Source organism: Coturnix japonica, chromosome 1 (genome assembly GCF_054131305.1).
Source record: "Coturnix japonica strain WE chromosome 1, WE-NBRP24, whole genome shotgun sequence".
Classification (NCBI taxonomy): domain Eukaryota; kingdom Metazoa; phylum Chordata; class Aves; order Galliformes; family Phasianidae; genus Coturnix; species Coturnix japonica.
Genome location: NC_140663.1, coordinates 99,252,689 through 99,269,974, shown reverse-complemented (window position 1 = coordinate 99,269,974; position 17,286 = coordinate 99,252,689). Strand labels below are relative to the sequence as shown.

The following is a 17,286-nucleotide window of genomic DNA, read 5'->3' as shown; positions in this document are numbered from 1 at the left end:
GTAATGTCACACTTTAACTGGGAATGGCTTTGAAGTGTGTGTGGCTCTTTGCAGAAAAATGGAAAGCTGTCAACACATGGCATTTATTAGCCACATCTTTTCCTTACCATTACCTTAGTTTCTCCCTTGATGACCTTTATTCTTCTTTGAAGTCCACATGGTACTTTGTATATTTATACTTTAGAGGTTCCAAATGAAACCACATATATCCTCCATACAGTCTTTAGAAACACGCTGGCATAATACAACGATACTGGGAGTTTTGAGTAGTAATTTACAGGCAATAACTCTAAAAGTCAGTTTTACTTATTCTTTATTTAATTGTTATTTTCAACTAAATAAGCTGTATTTATGTAGATGTATTCTTCCTAACAGCCAGAGCTGTAATTCCACACATACTTACATTTTTATGGAGTTAATTCCTCAGGCTACACAGAGAAATCTATGCACAGAAAGCATAGATGCCTCATGATCCCAAAGGGGAAAAAGGAACTAGCTAATCAATTAGTCAAATCGACATTGGCCTTTCCAATAGCATCCTGGCAAAGTGTTCTTTCACTAAGCCAGACGTAAACAGCATGGCAAGCTAAAAAATAAATTCCTCCATGCCAAATATGAACCCAGTGGCTACTGATGCATGCAAATTCATCTGTTAACTGCTGGCTGACATATTTCTGATGAGACAGGCAGTAAGTTACTGTAAACTGAACGTGCTGTTGCCCTTAATGGCTCAACTACAGAACAGTAAAAAATCTGTGGTTATCTTTAATTGAACTCAGCATTTGGAGTTTTATTTAGCTATCCTCAAAATTTTACTTAGCTCATTCATTTACCACCAAAATTCGAGTTTCTGGATTGATAGAATAACATGCATTGTGTCTCTAACTAGTGCAGTACAGGTATTTGGCTCTCATGTGTATCCTCCCAGGTCTGTGGAAGATGCATAGATGAGGTGAGTTCATGAAGATACAGCTAAGATTTTGAACTAACTAGCTCTGGTAGCAATTACAGCATAGCTTGAATTTAGTACAGATTGCTCATTTAACCTCTTCATCTCTTGTTAAGGATTTGCTGTAGCTTCCATGTGAGCAATACTTGAGCCAGTTAAGTCAATGACTGCTAAAAGGACAAAGTGCAATCATGCATACACCTAGACAACTGTGCCTTTAATTTAAAGCCTTCAGACCACTGAGAAATATGGAAAGTGTGTTGGCTTCATTCTAATTGAGTAGTGGAGGGATAACTGTTGTAATTGGTCAGGCAACATATTTTTGGCTCTTCATTCCTCTCATAGGGGATATGAAGGATGATCAGAGAAATGGTTGCCACCTGGAAAAAATCCAATGGGAGTGTTTCCTAGTAGTCATTAGGTGTTTTAGTAGTATGTGCTGCTGGATCCCAGCCATCACCACTGAGATATTTCAGGTTGATGGCTGGGGCACAGTAGCAAACTGTAGTACATAAAACACTGGACTAGGTAGTCAAAAAGGCAGGAGAATAAATATTGACATACTGCTTAGTGAATGCAATAATTTGAATGCTCCCACTGAAAATCTCTCTTCTTTCAGATCCAGCGAATTCAGCTCCATCTATTCTAGATGGGTTTGACCACCGTAAAGCCATGGCAGGACAGCGAGTGGAGCTGCCTTGCAAAGCATCAGGGCACCCCACACCAAAGTATCGTTGGCTGAAGGACAACGTTCCCTGGGAGCCTGACAGCAGGTTTCGGCAGACAGTTACAGGTCTTCTGATAGAGAACACGCGTCCCTCAGACTCAGGCAACTATGTCTGCGAGGTGTGGAACAACTATGGTACTGCCGAGATGATAGGGCGACTATATGTAAAACGTAAGTTTTGGGCTGACTGAAGGCTTTACGTTGCTTCTTGCCTGGACATTTACATGTGGAAGATGTTGCTATATCTTTTTGTACCCTTCTGTTTTGTTACTTTACCTTAGCAGTGCTTAAACTTCCCAGAATTTTGCAACATTAGAAATTAGACTCTGGGGAGATGAGTTAGTTGGACAATTGAGCGATCAGAAGAGCAAATAGATGCAATTTATAATGTAACTATGTAATTTATCACACAGAGGATATGTAATTTAGAATCTTCAATTGGATGCTTAAAAAGAAATTGCAAATGTTCTCATGAATAAAGCTGCCAAACTCTTGTTGCCATGACTCATGCTGTTCAGTAATATTGAGTACTCATACCTCCTCTCAGTTGAGTATTCATGTGTGAATATTCTGAATGTTTCACAAATTCTAGCAAAGATAATTATTAGTCAGAAGCACTGCACTGGAAAAGTGTTATTCTTCTATTGTTAAAGAGAAATGATTTCCCAGAATAGAAATTACACTTTGTGAAATAACATTTCCACCTGTGTATCACAGCTAGCAATGTGAAAAAGAACAGTTCAGACCATTAAAATGTCTTCACCAATAGTTACAAATGACAGATTTGGGCTAAGTAAAACAAAAATTAAAGATCAATAACTTGTGAGTTATAACTAGTGAGCTTATGCATTAAAGTTCAGTTTGTAACGTATGGCACAAAATTAAAACTTTTAAAAAACATATTGTGATGCAGTTCCTGGTTATACTGAAAGTATCCCCAGATCCTAGTGGTATGTTTTATGTATGGACTCAGTGATCAGCCAGCAAGTAGATATCTTCTGTATAAGGTTGGCAGGAAGAAAAAATTGGGAAAAACAGTGTTACTCTCTTATGTAATGGAAGATACTCCTCAATTTCTTGAATCTCTGAGATGTTGGTGGTACTAATTTGAGCCTTTCTGGCCTTTTTATAGTAAATATAGAGATGTTCAGTGACTTGTAACATGCATCTGATCACAGATTAGTTATTAATCTGAACCCTTTTGGACAAAGAGACAAATACATAAGAGTCTATGATCTGGAAGGATAGAAGTCATTGACAAGTGTGTTTCTCCAGGCAACCAGTGAATCAGTAATTTTTTGCTATATATGTTGGAGAAGCAGTGAAGATCTACTGCAACTTTTGTGTTATAAAATGTTCTGTAAAGTGAATGATTTGGTCATGGAAATTTTTATGTGGGAATATAATAATAATATTATAATAGTATAAATCTGCATGTTAGTTGGCTAAAAAAATAAGTAGAATCATTCATATTTATTATCAGAGATTATATCAGACTTGATTATCCTCAACTGAAAAAGGAAATACGTTACACTTTTTTTTTCTAAGTGGTAGAAGTAGTATTGAGCCTACACAAGAAGATAATATGAATTTGTATTTCACAAAAGTTCATTATCTTTATAAGGACATTAAACCAAAATGCACAAAACATGAGATCAGCACTGCATTCAGGGATGTCAGTAACTATTAGAAAATGGGATAAATATAATACGTACATTTATGATTTCTTTTCAACTCTTTTCATCCTCTTTTGTTCCAGTATAAAACACATATTACCTTGGTCCAAGTCCATTTTAAGACTGACTTGACAATACTGTAGTCTTCCTGTGTTAAAGCAGAAAATTTAGTGAGCCCACACAAAGAAGCATTTACATGTGGACAGATTCCACAGATGTTTATGACTGCATCTGGTGTTAACATTTTAGTATGTACCTTCCACTGTTGAAAATGAATCTGATGCTGATAATTGTCATTTACTAGATTTGTTCACATTAGATATTGTTAACTGTGTTCCTTTTGGAGGAAATGAAACTAGAAGATGATCTTCAGAATTACGTCTAATGCACCAGTATGAAGGTCCACACTGAACTAACCTGAAGTAATGTCCTATCCTATCCTTTCAAAAGATGTAGTGCAATTGATTGGCCCTTAGCAAGAGTGTTGTTACTCATCAGATCTGTTCCTTCTCATTCATTTAGGGGATTATATGTTGAGTAGGTTGATCTTTATGTTTTGTGTCACGGATGTTCATGGAGGAAATACTTGTTTAGAGCAAGCACAATAACCTGTGGGGATTTTTAAAATTTGTTTTACTGGTACTTTTTTTTCTTTTTTTCTTTTTTCTTTTTTTTCCAGAAGGGTATGGATGTGATTTTTGTTGTTTGTCTTAGTTGAGAGTTAATATGTTACTTTCATGTAAATATACATGTATACTTAATGTTCTGTATTTTACTTTCCCTATCCTTTCTTTTGGTTTAAATCTGCAGAACCACTAAAAGCCACAATCAGCCCACGGAAAGTAAAAAGCAGCGTTGGTAGTCAAGTGTCCTTGTCCTGCAGTGTGACAGGAACAGAGGACCAGGAACTCTCATGGTACCGCAATGGTGAAATCATTAACCCTGGTAACAATGTTCGGATCACTGGGATCAACCGGGAGAACCTTATCATGGATGGCATGGCTAAGAGTGATGGTGGAGCATACCAGTGCTTTGTGCGCAAGGACAAAATGTCCGCTCAAGACTATGTTCAAGTAATATTAGAAGGTGAGTCACTACCTGTTTACTGATTCTAATCTCCATTTTTTACATGTTGTCTTTGGCAACACTTTTGTAATGTGAAGTATGGAAGGTTCTAAACAGGAGAAGAGGGTACCATTGAGCTGTCAGCAGAGGTTATTGTATCTCACTATTCTGAAGAGAAGAAAACTGATGGAAGGTATTGATTTGAAAAATATATCCCTCCTGAACAGTCTTCACAGTCCCTCTTTTTTAGTGGTGATGGTGTTGATTTTTTTACACTAACTTTTCAGCAGTAACATGTGAAAAGAGATCCCTATTCAACTCTGGTCATTTCCTTTCTAGTATGGCATTTCTGGTTCTGGTTGGACAGATTGGCTGAAGATCTTGACATCATATTAAATACCTGACACAATGTTCCACATGATAATCAAGCAGTTTGTACAGAGCCAGTTCATTAATGAGAATGTAGAGCAGTTGTGGCATGGACACTATTTTTAGTCTTTACAGAAAAAGAGGAGATTACCTGCCTGGACCAAGTTACCTCGGCAACCATCTCCTGTGACTGAGAAAGCCTAAAGAGCGTATTGATAATCTATCACAGTGTCAAGAGAGTGCAGGTTATCAGACAGTAACAGCAGGAAAGATTTCAAAGACACCTGGGTCTTGCTGGGAAAATAATGTCTGCTTTTATCTCCAAAAAAAAGCCCATCACTTGAATTAGAAAGTAAAAATAAAAAAAATAAAAAAAAAAAGAAGGAGGGCTAGCAGAGGTACATGGTGTGCACACTCAAAGATTTATTGGTTTGGTGACAGTTTCCTTTCAGGATAAAAACCTTTTTATCCTATTACTGTTGTTTTGTTTTCTGAAGGATGATGGTATCTAGTACACAGTAAAGGAAAGGAAGAGAGTCAGAGATGGAAAGAAATAAATGAATAAAAACTCCTGTCACACAACTGATGGGACAGAAATGAGAGAGGAAGAAAGATAAAAAATTATGAAATCAAACTGAACAAAATGCCCTCTTTGTATGCTGAGGTCCTTCAGCAGCCTGAGAATGGCAGTGCCTTATGGTTTTCACTATTTGGCAAGCAAAGAAATATTTCAGCACTATTTGTAATTTTACTGTGACTCAGCATGTTTTGAGGATGGCTTTGTGCCATCTATCGTGCCTGTTTTCTCAGAGTGATGTTGTACTGAAATTGCAGTATAAGAATTATGATTTCCAAGGGTATTATTGTGGTTCAATCTCCCAAACACAAGGGTAGCACGTAGTAGAGTGTTTGTAAAGAGGTAGTCCATTGTACATATTGTGCTCAAATAGAGCATGAGATTTGTTAATTCTGTTCTGGCAGCATTCTGTAATTGAAAGGAGTTGTCCATAAAGAGCTTCATGTACAAGATGTGTTTTTACGTGTCTTTGGCCTCTCACTTGGTAATGAATATCCTTTGCCTTCTGTTTCTTGCAGATGCTAACACTGTAGGACAGTTAAGTTAGTTTACTTGCCTCTTGTTTTTTTAAAACCTGACAGTAAAAAAAAACTGGTGCCCAAACTCCTAGTTTGCTTGCTATATTCTGCACAGTGCTCTTGACATGTGGTCTCTTGCACTTTTGCCCCTAATTACATAGAAATCCCTTATAAGATACAGCTTTGAAAGTATAATTTTCAAGGAAGAGCATGCATTACTTGATTTCAGAAAGAACTTTCTAACTTACAGCAGTGTCATCATTCCTAAATGTTATTCCTCTGAGCTCTCTGGGTAGGTGTGGTTATTTAATCCTGCTTCCTACTTAAAACCTCAAAGTTTGTGTCTCTGTGCATTCTCTTTATTCATTTGCTTAGTAGAGGCTGAGTACATTGTGACACTGATAACAAGAAAAATTATTTGAACATTCTCATTGCATAGCGTTATTTATCTGCAACACAAAATGACCACAGAAAGAAATTGGCATCACTATTGTTACTGGCAGCTTCTATTCAGAGAAAGCTTAATTCAATACTTATCTAAATGGGATATTGTGGGTCAGGGCTAAACTGAATTGACACAGCTGTGTGAAATTAGCCTATGCAAGTTATGCCTGGCTCATTGACAGAATTTTTCTTTAACTTTTAAAGGAGCTGAAATGTATCAGGAAAAGAAAATTTCAAAGCATGTTAGGGGTTTGTTGCATGTCATTACTGATGAATTGTGTATGACTGACACCTCCCTGAAAGAACCTGGCAGTTCATATAGCCCTGCAGAGCCCTCATTGTTCCATTCTAGTGCTTTTTCTGTAGTGGAAGTCACTATCAAGTTTCTTAGCAGATACCAAAGAAACTTTCAGTAAGGAAATAATTACTTAAGTAATCTACTACAAAAGTTTGTTTCCATCTCTCAGTAAGTAAACTTATGTCCACTAATACAGTTATTTACATCTCTTCCAAATAAAGATTTTGTCTTGTAACAAGCCTCAGGATAGAGAGAACAGCATGTAAGTTTTATTTTCTTCCTTTTCTTTCTCTTGACAGATGGTACTCCCAAAATAATTTCTGCCTTCAGTGAGAAAGTGGTGAGTCCAGGCGAGCCAGTCTCCCTCATGTGCAATGTGAAGGGGACCCCCCTGCCTACCATCACTTGGACACTGGATGAAGATCCCATTGTGAAGGATGGCAGTCATCGTATCAGCCAGATTATCACCTCTGAAGGGAATGTGGTCAGTTACCTGAACATCTCTAACACTCAGGTCCGAGATGGTGGAGTTTATCGCTGTACTGCCAACAACTCTGCTGGAGTCGTCCCGTACCAGGCTCGAATAAACGTAAGAGGTGCTTGTCAAATCAGCTCCTCAAAAAAACACACATAACTCATTGTAGTGGAGAAAAAGATTGTTGCATGTGTTGAAAAGAGTCTTGGAATGCCAAAACCAACTTACTGTTTTCCCTCTCCTTTTCTTCCTCCCCTCTTTTTTCCCACCCTGCCTTCCCAGACCCAGAAAGCGTATGATATGGTTAAACTTTGGAAGACTCCTCTTTGTGTTCTGTAGTCTCTTTTTCATATACTCATCATTACTAATTCACATTTTCTTTACTTTAGTCCTGCTGTGCATGTTTTTTTCTTTCCTCCTTTACTTGTCCAACATTCATTGTAATTATTCATGTATACTGTACTTTATCTTGCATTTCTAGCTTTACATGGCATAATACCCATCCTCATAGTATTATACTTCATATATGTCAAAATAAATGCTAACTTTGTCAGTGTTCTCATGTGTAACACGATTTTAGCTTTGTATCAGTGTTAGTATTTCACATTAATTAAATCATCATCAGACTTTTAATTTGTAATGTAGCAAAGATTTTATCAGACAAGTGTTGGATAATGCAAACATATACCCCCACATAATTAGTATGTATGCTGCAGGGTGAGGGAAAACTAGAGCAAACAAAGATTAGGGAAACTGCTTAAGTGGCTCTTAAAAGCAAAAACTGTCAAATACTGAGAAGTGTTGTGCAAGCTGCATCTGTAAATGTCATTAACATTGGAATATTCGGGGGGGGGGGAAAAAAAGTCTATTTTCTCAAACAAATGTGCTTATATTCATGACTTCCTTTCTACTTTCTCAGGGCCAGCAAGTATTCGACCAATGAAAAACATCACAGCAATAGCAGGACGGGACACCTACATCCACTGCCGTGTAATAGGCTACCCATATTACTCCATCAAGTGGTACAAGAACTCTAACCTGCTACCCTTTAACCATCGTCAAGTGGCTTTTGAGAACAATGGGACGCTGAAGCTTTCAGATGTGCAGAAGGAGGTAGATGAGGGTGAATACACATGTAATGTCCTTGTTCAGCCCCAGCTGTCCACCAGCCAGAGCGTTCATGTGACAGTGAAAGGTAAGGATAACTTGGAGAACTAGAGCTGGGGTAATGGCTGTGTGAAATGCAAGACAGTGCATGTAAGATTATCTTGGCAGTCAGACAACGAATCCTTAAGACATTTAATGTGGATTTCTGTTCATTTTTAAAGATGACATAGATAATAATGAGGCACTGTTTCTTGGTCTCTCTTGATTTTTACCCTCCTTTATTCAGTTGACAGATTATTGATACTTAATGGGAGACTGTACAGAAACAAGCTTTCTATTGGCAGTTTTCACAACAGCAATTTGATCAGCAAATGAATAAATATTTTGTGACCTAAATTTCACCAGTGACTCTTTTTTCTGCTAAGTGGCTAATTCTGCATTTTCGTTAGTTAGTAGCTTTCTAACTTTAAACAAGATGAGAATTTTGAAGCATGTTTTTCTGTCAGTAAACAGAGAAGGAAACTACAAACATTAATTGTTATTAAGCAGGTTTTTCTGACTGCCATTAATGATGTAGAAAGTTAGTACTATAAGTAAATGTGAATTTAAATTCTAACAGGATGTTTAAAATCTATTATCATAGTCCCAAATGAGGATAACCTTAACGACTTCAGAAATAAATGAGAACAGAAATTTTCCTAGCATTATGTTCAGGCTATTTCAATCTTGGTTATGGTCAGACCTATTCACAAGGACACAAAAGACAAAAAACCTGACTGCAGTTGCACTTGGTTTTGAGCAACAGGACCACTATACAGTCCACCCCATGAGAGCCTGTGGGAAGAATTGGAGTGTAATTTCACCAGTCGTGAAGTTCTTTGGAGCTTTTTCTTGCCTCTTTTTCTTTTGGTGGTAGAGAGGAGGGAAGAAGAAGGGTCAATTTCTGCATCTGTTCTCAGATAAGAAACAGAGATAACAAGTAAAATTGCTTTCTTACAGACATCTGAGCCTTTATTTTCTTTCTCTTTGGTTTGTTTAGCCCTTTCTTGTTTTCAATCTGGACTGAAGCAAGTGCTAATTATTTCAAGAGGTCAGGGGATTAGCCTTAAGCCACTAGCAATTTGTTCTGTGAAAGACGTAACATCTCATACACCTGAGACCAACAGGACCACTGATCATATCATGTATCATGAGAAGCTAATGTAACCATTTATTTTCACGCATCTGTTATCTTGCTTGACGTCACAAAAACACTGCAAATCTATTGAGGGTGCTGAATTAGTAGTTGTGTTACTATTGCACTGTGAACTTACTGTAGTAAATCTGGTGAGGAATGCTGCCTCTTAAATGATACCTTTCTTCAAGTGATGATAAAAAAGAATGTAGCCACGTAAAATAATCCAGCATTCCATCCTTGGCTTGTGCAGTTATGTAAAAAAAGTTACTAGTCACTGGGAATGTTAACTGCAATATTGTTGTTACTTCCATTAGGTTACAGATTTAAAACCTGACAGTTCCACCCTATAAAGCAAACTAGTCAGTACCATCAATGATTATCCCTCTTTATCAGTGATTTTGCATCCTGTGGCTTGAAGATATTCTGCCTTACTCTGGATATTCAACTGCCAGGACTGCTGGCAGGTCAGAAATCTGAAAGTGACTGTGTGTGCTCTGAATGACTAATATAAAAATGTGATTCATTCGAAGAGTGCCACATTACTTGTGATACAGCCTTCTCCTGCATGTGGTCTGTAAGGCAGATTGACTGGAACAGTGCAAGTTGCAGTGTGAATGGTGAACTGCAATGAGAATTGCAATTGCAAAGCAGATGTGTCAGTGGGGATCATATGTATTGCTCTGGAGTTGCCAAAATTGGCTATAGAAAATGTCCTAGGTGTTTCAGCACCTAGTTCTTGCCAAGTTATTATTGAAAGAGGTTACTTTTCTGACTTCATATTCTAAGCCCAAAATACCAAAGCCAAGCTTTGTATTAATAAACTTGAGAAGTTATCAAGGTTCTATAGCTGGAGGTTAGTACTGTGCAGTGTTTGCCAAAATGGTTATATAATATTTTATTCCATAAACACATCGTGATTTTATCCAACTTATTAGAAGATTAAAGAATCATAGGATCACTGAGGTTGGAAAAGAACTTTTTTTTTTTTTTTTTTTTTTTTTTAATGAATTCCCAAGTGAACGTGATGTGTTTTGACACACTTTATTCCAAGAAATAAGAACAGTAGTTCTACTTACATACTGGAATTTAGAAGAATCCTGCGATTTGACACTGTAAGGGGAGTTAATGGCAGTGCCCAAATCTCTTTATTTTATAGTTCAACTTCTCATATTATCACTCCACTTATTTATTCTCCATAGAAACAGAGGGAAGATTGTTGCCCATGTTCAATATTATGGGTCCTTTGGTTTGTTCTCATTTCTGCTACAAGCTTCCTGGGTGACCCCTGACCGGTGATTCAGAATAGGTGATACTGAATGAATTGTTGCTTTGTATTTTATTTCCTTCATGTTCGGTTCTGATGGTGTAATTACCTGTTTCCTCGTGAGTTCTTCTGAACTGATTGGTGGTATCAGAGTACTTCATAACTGAGTTCCTTTTCAAAACCCACCTGGGCATTAAGGATCTCTTCAGAAAATGGCAGCTGTGGCAGAGACTAAACTTTTATCTACACATTTTTATCTTCAATTTCAGAAGCTTATAGCTTAATTTTTATTTCCAGTCTACTTTCTTTTGTATAGCATTTATATGTTCAAAGCACTCCCACTGAAATAAATTTGCTTCTGCAAGTTCATTGTCTTACTTAAACAAATCCCATTATCCAGACTGGTTATGTGCTGGGGAAGACAAACTGAAGTCATTTAATTAGCATCATCTCAGAGATCTGTGACAAAGGTAGATTCAGAATTTGGGCAGTACTTTTCTGCATCACGTATACAAGTGCCATTCTTGTCTGATATTCTCTGCCTCATTTACACCCACAATCCAAATTTTCTATTATATTAAGTATTCTCTTTCTGTCTTGAATGAGGTTTCATCAAAAGCACCGTTCAAATAAGGATATGTAACAGCATGAGCATGTAATTAAATACAGGAGGATTGCCCATTCTGTAGAGTATTTTGAGATATTTATAAGTATCCAAATGAAAGCAAGTTCATGAGGACATTCTTTAGATGGAAAAGAAAGTTTCACAACAAACTTCATAATGAAATCCTGACTGACAGAGAACCAGAGTTTTGCTCTGCACCTGGCAGGCTGTCAGAAGGCCAAAAGCTTGAAGCTGGGCATCTCATCTCCATATTATTTGACCTTGAGGCATCTACTTCTTTGCACTGTTGATGAAAGTAATCAATTCAAAACCACATTAAATCTGCTGCAGCCTTTTTTAGGAAGATCTGATGTTCTTGACCACATGGGCACATACCCTAGAGGCCTGCAGTTGCCAAATGACTGGGCCAGAGATATGTGGCATGCCATTCTCTCCATCCCTTGTCTGTCCATTTTCTCTGTCCCTGAATCTGGATCATGGAAGCTAGCAATCCTGTAAACTAACTGATGGAAACTGGATGTGCTGGCAGGAAAATAAGCAGGTTTCTGCTTGGCAGACACAGCACTGTTGGAACTGTGCCTGAGTCCTAAAGAAGCATTTTGGAAATCAAGCCTTCTTGGCATTTATTTTTTTCATTTAGAAAAACGAATTGGCCAGCTCTGAGTTCTGACAACAGTGATGAAATCTACCCACACTGTAATGCATACATAAATGGATGAGGCTATGGCTCTACTTTCATACTGAATTTCTGATATTTCATACCTGTCAGGTGCTTGCTTTTGCAACTGTAATCACCTTTCAGTGTGTTTTACTTTGGCCTCTGTTAAATGCAATTTCCTTTTAGCTTCTTTGTAGACTAAACTGAGCACCCTCTTCTTCTCCTTCTGTAAATGGAAACAGCATTTACTGACATCCTTAAAAGTACTCATCGAGACTAGCCTTGCTAAGGATACAGCACAGGTCCTTGCCAAGAACAAAATTAGTAGCACTAGTTTCTCTGTCCTTATTTCACCCAGCTCTAGTGGTTTGCCAGTGAAGTTCTTATAAATCTGCTGACAGCAGAAGACTGTTATAGGCTGATATCCTATGAATAGAAAAATATTCTGGTGAAGACATGGGCTTTTGTGTTCATCCCTCCTAAGTATGACCTGCCTCCAGCTCGTCCTAATCCTGACTCTTCTGCTCTGGATTCCAAAACTTGTCTGCCTTCCACATCTTTCTCACCTCAGCCTTTATTTTCCTAGTGTCTTGTTCTCATGACTCAGAAGTGGCTTTTCCCCTCAGAGCTCCCTTCATTCCTCTCAGCAACCAGTTAGCCTCCCTACTTATTGCCAGTCTTCATTTTCTGCATCTCCACTGGCTTCTAGTCTCTATCTCCTTTGTGTGGTCTTCATTCATTGACAGTTGTCTATCCCATTGCAGTGCTTTTTTGTTCCAACTTAACATTCCCAACCATTTTCCAACTTCACTTTACCAGTCTCCATGATCTCTTGAATCCAACTGCAAGCCTGATCCCAACTTTTGACTTACTACTGCTTCTCCTAAATCCAAATTTGCAAGTCCCTTTTCTTATCCTGGGCTATGTTTTCAGTTTCTGCTTCATTGCTTGCTGCTGCTATCTGCATGCCTAGTAAAAGTGGCTGGTTTCTCTTTCTGTTTTCTTGGCCCTGAGATCTCCACTATTGCTCTGTACATTCAAATTTGGGCACTCTTTTGATGACTTTCCATAGGAACAGCAAGAGCACCTGATACTTGTGAACATGAAAACTGTGGTGGGACTACTCAGATTCTCACGTCTTTTTATTTTTATTTTATCTTTCTTTTAAGCTAGGATGAAATGCAATATATCCTTATATTTCAACTCTCTCTGCCTATTCTCAGAAGTGACCAGACTGTTGTAGCTGCAACCTCCCAGATGAAATGACTCAGCATGAGGCAGACACCTGGCCTGGAAAAGTGCTATCCAAACAAAAGTCAAATTGCAAGCAAATAAAAGTAGTCTAAAAATGAGAAGAGTTGTCAAACAAAACAAGATGGTGTATTACACACCCCATCTGTAAGTTTAATATTTCCACTGAAAAACATCCCATCTAATAGCAAGGTGGTAGAATAACAATAGCAACATCAATTCTACAGCATTTATTGGATGTGGAAACATTTTAAAAGCAGGAGCGAGTCATTATCTTCCTTTTTTTTTCTTTTTTCTTTTTTTTTTTTTTTTTGTTATGTGATTTATAGTTTTCTCAGCTACAGTAAAAGCCATCAGTATTAAGTGATGATTTTTTTTTCATCTATCTCATGAGACCCACTTCTCATATAAGCAGCCTGCTGCTATTCACACTTCTCAGACATTAATTGATAAAGAAGCCCCTGTGAGGAAGGGTGCAGCATCAAAAAAAAAAAAAAAAAAGAAAGAAAAAAAAAGTGTGGCACTCAAAAGTGCTGTTTCTGATCTTGCAGAGATTATGGTGTGCCATTGATTCAGAAAGTATCTTATTATCTGATGGCGAAGTGATAGCACTTCACCTGTTGTGAACTGCAAGAAATTGTATCAGCCTGTTTCTTTTTAGAAAACATGAAAACCTAACAGAGGCTATTTCTAAAAGCAGTTAGTTTTGTGACTACTTGAATAGATTCTCTACATTTTTCTCAGGAAGCATCCATCTTTTCCTAATATGTAAAATGGTATTGGTGGATTTGAATTGCAGATCAGTTCCAAGTGGGCTCTTCTGAGTACTAAAAACTGCGGACACGGGAGGGGAAAATCTCCAAGGGGGAATCTTTCAGTGGTCCTTTGGACCATGGTGTATGCTGTCATCAAACAATCTGCTAATTTCTTTATGCTTTTTGCTATCTACAGAGTGGATTAGATGAAGTGTGAATTCAGCTTTGAATGATTTGAATGAAAAAACTCTGGTTTTGAGGTCCTTCAGATGCTTCTTTCATTGTATCACTTCCTGCATGTTTTTCTCTCCAATGTAATACCTTTTTGATTTCCTCCAAGCTTGTACATCCTTCAGGAAGAAATAATCAGATCTTCCAAAGTAACTGGAGATGTCATATACAGAAATCAGAAAAGCACTGTGTGATCAGAATGGGTGTCAAGTCATGCAAAAGGTCCTGCAAAAATCCACTTAAAAGGCATCCTCAGAAAATGGGGATGGAATAAGCCTTAGTACTTGAATAAGAGTTCAAGAGTTATCTGTATATTTAAACTTTAACATTCTCCTGTTTTACAGTGCAGCTGTCTTTAGCCTCAGTTTGGAAAAAGCCACACTCTTGTTCTTTATGCATTCACTTATATCTGAAATACTTTTATATACATTTGTTAGAATTGTTCTTAAAATGCTAATCATTTTATTTCAAATTGGATTGTGTTATTAGCAGTGTGTGTTATTCCAGATAGTAACTATATGTAGAAAGTGAGTGTGCATGAACACAGTAATGGAAGAATGGGGTATGATGCCCTAAGTTGAAATCAGTCCATAGTACAAAGGATGTACAGAAAAGAGGACATCAACAATGTGGTAATAGAAGGATGATGTAAAATCAGCTCCTTGTGTACAGTCATGGAATGCTGGTGAAGGAGAAATTAGTATTAAGCCAGTCAAACTGCTCATTGGAATAATTTTCAAAGCATGAAGTCCATTTGTCCAACTCCTTTCTCTTCCAAATCTTTAACTTTTGGCTCCAGTGATTTAGTTGTGTTCACCTTTTCACAGTGTTACCTGAGGACAGAGATCACTTAAGATTACATAGGGGGTAAATAAGAGCAATAGCTCAGAACGAAGTTCTAAAAGTGAAGGAAAAGTAGTGGACTGAGTAAGTGCTTCTAGATAATGCACAGCCTGCAAGATGGGCTTTTTATCACCGGGCACTTTAACAATGAATGTGACAGCTTGTGTTACTATACTCTTGCAGCTGTTACCCTGTTGCCACAACGAAAATGTTTCCTCTTTAAAAAATGCATAAGCAAATGCATCCCCTTGGGCAGAGAACATAGCTACCCCCATCCTAGGTTTAAAGGGCATGATCTTTCCCCTCACAGTACTGGCTAAAATGGGGTGATCTGATAGATAGGTGAAGCACTCTTGGTTTTACATAACATGTTAACTGCACTCTTATTTTGAGGGAGCTCTCAGAACAGTATCAGGGAGCCTGAGTGGGTTACCAGTGTTGTATTGCAAAGGGGAGAAGTGGGAACTGAGGTTGGGGAAGGTGCGCGGTAGTATTTGCTCTGCAACATTGTTGTGGTAAGATTTGGAAGAACTTTTGATATTGGATCAGTTCTGGTAACTGATGAACTTGCAAGTATATAGAAACATTGTGAACAGCAGAGACATTACAGATAGTGATTTGGTTCTTTTATTTCCAGTGCATACAATTAGGCCTCTAGAATATAACAGTATTCCTTCTTTTCAAGCCAGGGTGTGTTAGCAGTCAAAAAGGGAGCACACTACGTGTCTCAGATCAGTAAATGCCGTTGACAGACAGTTCAGTGAATGATGTGCCCTACTGATAAAGCCCAATAAATAAGAGAGAGAAGCAGAAGAATCTAGAGCTTTGTGGGCTAGGTGCAATTGCTGAGACCATCACCCACAAGGGATGGAGATGTTTAGGTGGAACAGTCAATGGATCTGTGCAAATACAAAGTCAAAGCCTTTTTCAGTCCCAGTGCATGAAATTTTGGTTTACATGGCTGCTTTGAGAACTTCTGTATAAGGGCTGCTCTGAAAGTAATCCTTCCTATTTTATAATGTTTCCCAATGTGTCTGAGGTGGCTGCTGGTGGGATGGCAGTGGAGGCTGAACCTTCCCACCAGTATTACATTACATTTTGTTACTGTGTGACAGAGGGCAGTCTGACACAATGGCATATGAAGTGGATACTGTGTATGAAGCAAAGGTGTGCCATAAAGAAAAACTGATACCCACTGACATTCATTGACACCTGATGAATGATAATGGTGACCTAACAATGGATGCGAGCACAGTGAGGTGGTGGGTGATGCATTTCAGCAGTGGCAAAAGTAACAGTAGGTTTCCTCTGCTGATGCAGATTGTTATGAGTGTGACATGCAGACTCTTGTTCACCACTGGTAAAAATACATGCCTAATAGTGGTGACTGTGTCGCCAAATAGTGTTTTAAGGCTGAGAATTTACTCTACAAAAGAGTGTTATTGTGCTCTTTGTATGTGTTGTAGTTTCCATGGAAATAAGTCAGAGATGTTATGTTCAAAGTGACCTACATAGTTCGTAGCTATTATTTTGCATCAGCCAATGTACCAGTGTTGTGTGTATTCATTGCTAAAGTTATGTGATAGTGTGGGCACAGCTCCTCCAAAAGTGTTATTGCATGAAAATCCACTAGAGAGCAGTTTGTAGTGATAAACAGGAGAACAACTTTTATTTTACTGTGGAGAGCCACAAGAGACCAATGGTATGTTCACAAGACTGCTGCAGGAGAGAAGGCATCTGCAGGATGTTCTGTTTTAGTGAATCATCTGAGCAGTTTCTTCCAGCATAACTCCCATGAAACAGAGGGCAAGAAATTAAGGATGTTCCTTTGCTAATGGGGGGCATCATAGAAGCCTTCATTGACACTTATCTCCCAGAGGCCCAGGAGATGTTGCTGGGGGACAAGAACAGTATTTAAATCTTATGCATTAACAGTAATTAGATTGGCCCATAATCCTCTTTTTAAATAGACACTTAATTCAAGCACTCATCAATAAAGAATCCCCAAGCCATTTCACTTCATTTCATAGAGCACAGATTGTCACTCTTTTGACTGTTGTGAGTAAACATCCCTTTCAAATACACAACACACAATTGCACATATAACCCTGTCTATATATGTTATGTGAAGTAAACTAATTTAACTAACAAAATCAAATAGAAGCTTTGAAATATGGTGAAACAAAAGCTACATGTAGAAAAGGAAAATACTATGCTACACCTTAGAGTATTTTAAATATGTTTATCTGTTCTATGGTAACTTTTCTCTAAGACTTG

At 37.9% G+C, this 17,286-nt stretch overlaps 1 protein-coding gene across 3 annotated transcripts in view; it reads left to right on the top strand.

Moving 5' to 3' along the window:
- The window catches only part of DSCAM (DS cell adhesion molecule), a 427,035-nt gene that overhangs the window by 259,038 nt on the left and 150,711 nt on the right, over positions 1-17,286 (top strand). For 2 of the 3 annotated variants that reach the window (XM_015882861.3, XM_085548376.1), the window contains exons 5-8: positions 1,569-1,847; positions 4,163-4,438; positions 6,923-7,219; positions 8,018-8,293. In XM_015882861.3, the coding sequence (XP_015738347.2) occupies positions 1,569-1,847; positions 4,163-4,438; positions 6,923-7,219; positions 8,018-8,293 (1,128 nt within the window). The remainder of the gene's footprint in view (positions 1-1,568; positions 1,848-4,162; positions 4,439-6,922; positions 7,220-8,017; positions 8,294-17,286) is intronic. The other variant, XM_085548372.1, reaches the window with a different exon arrangement.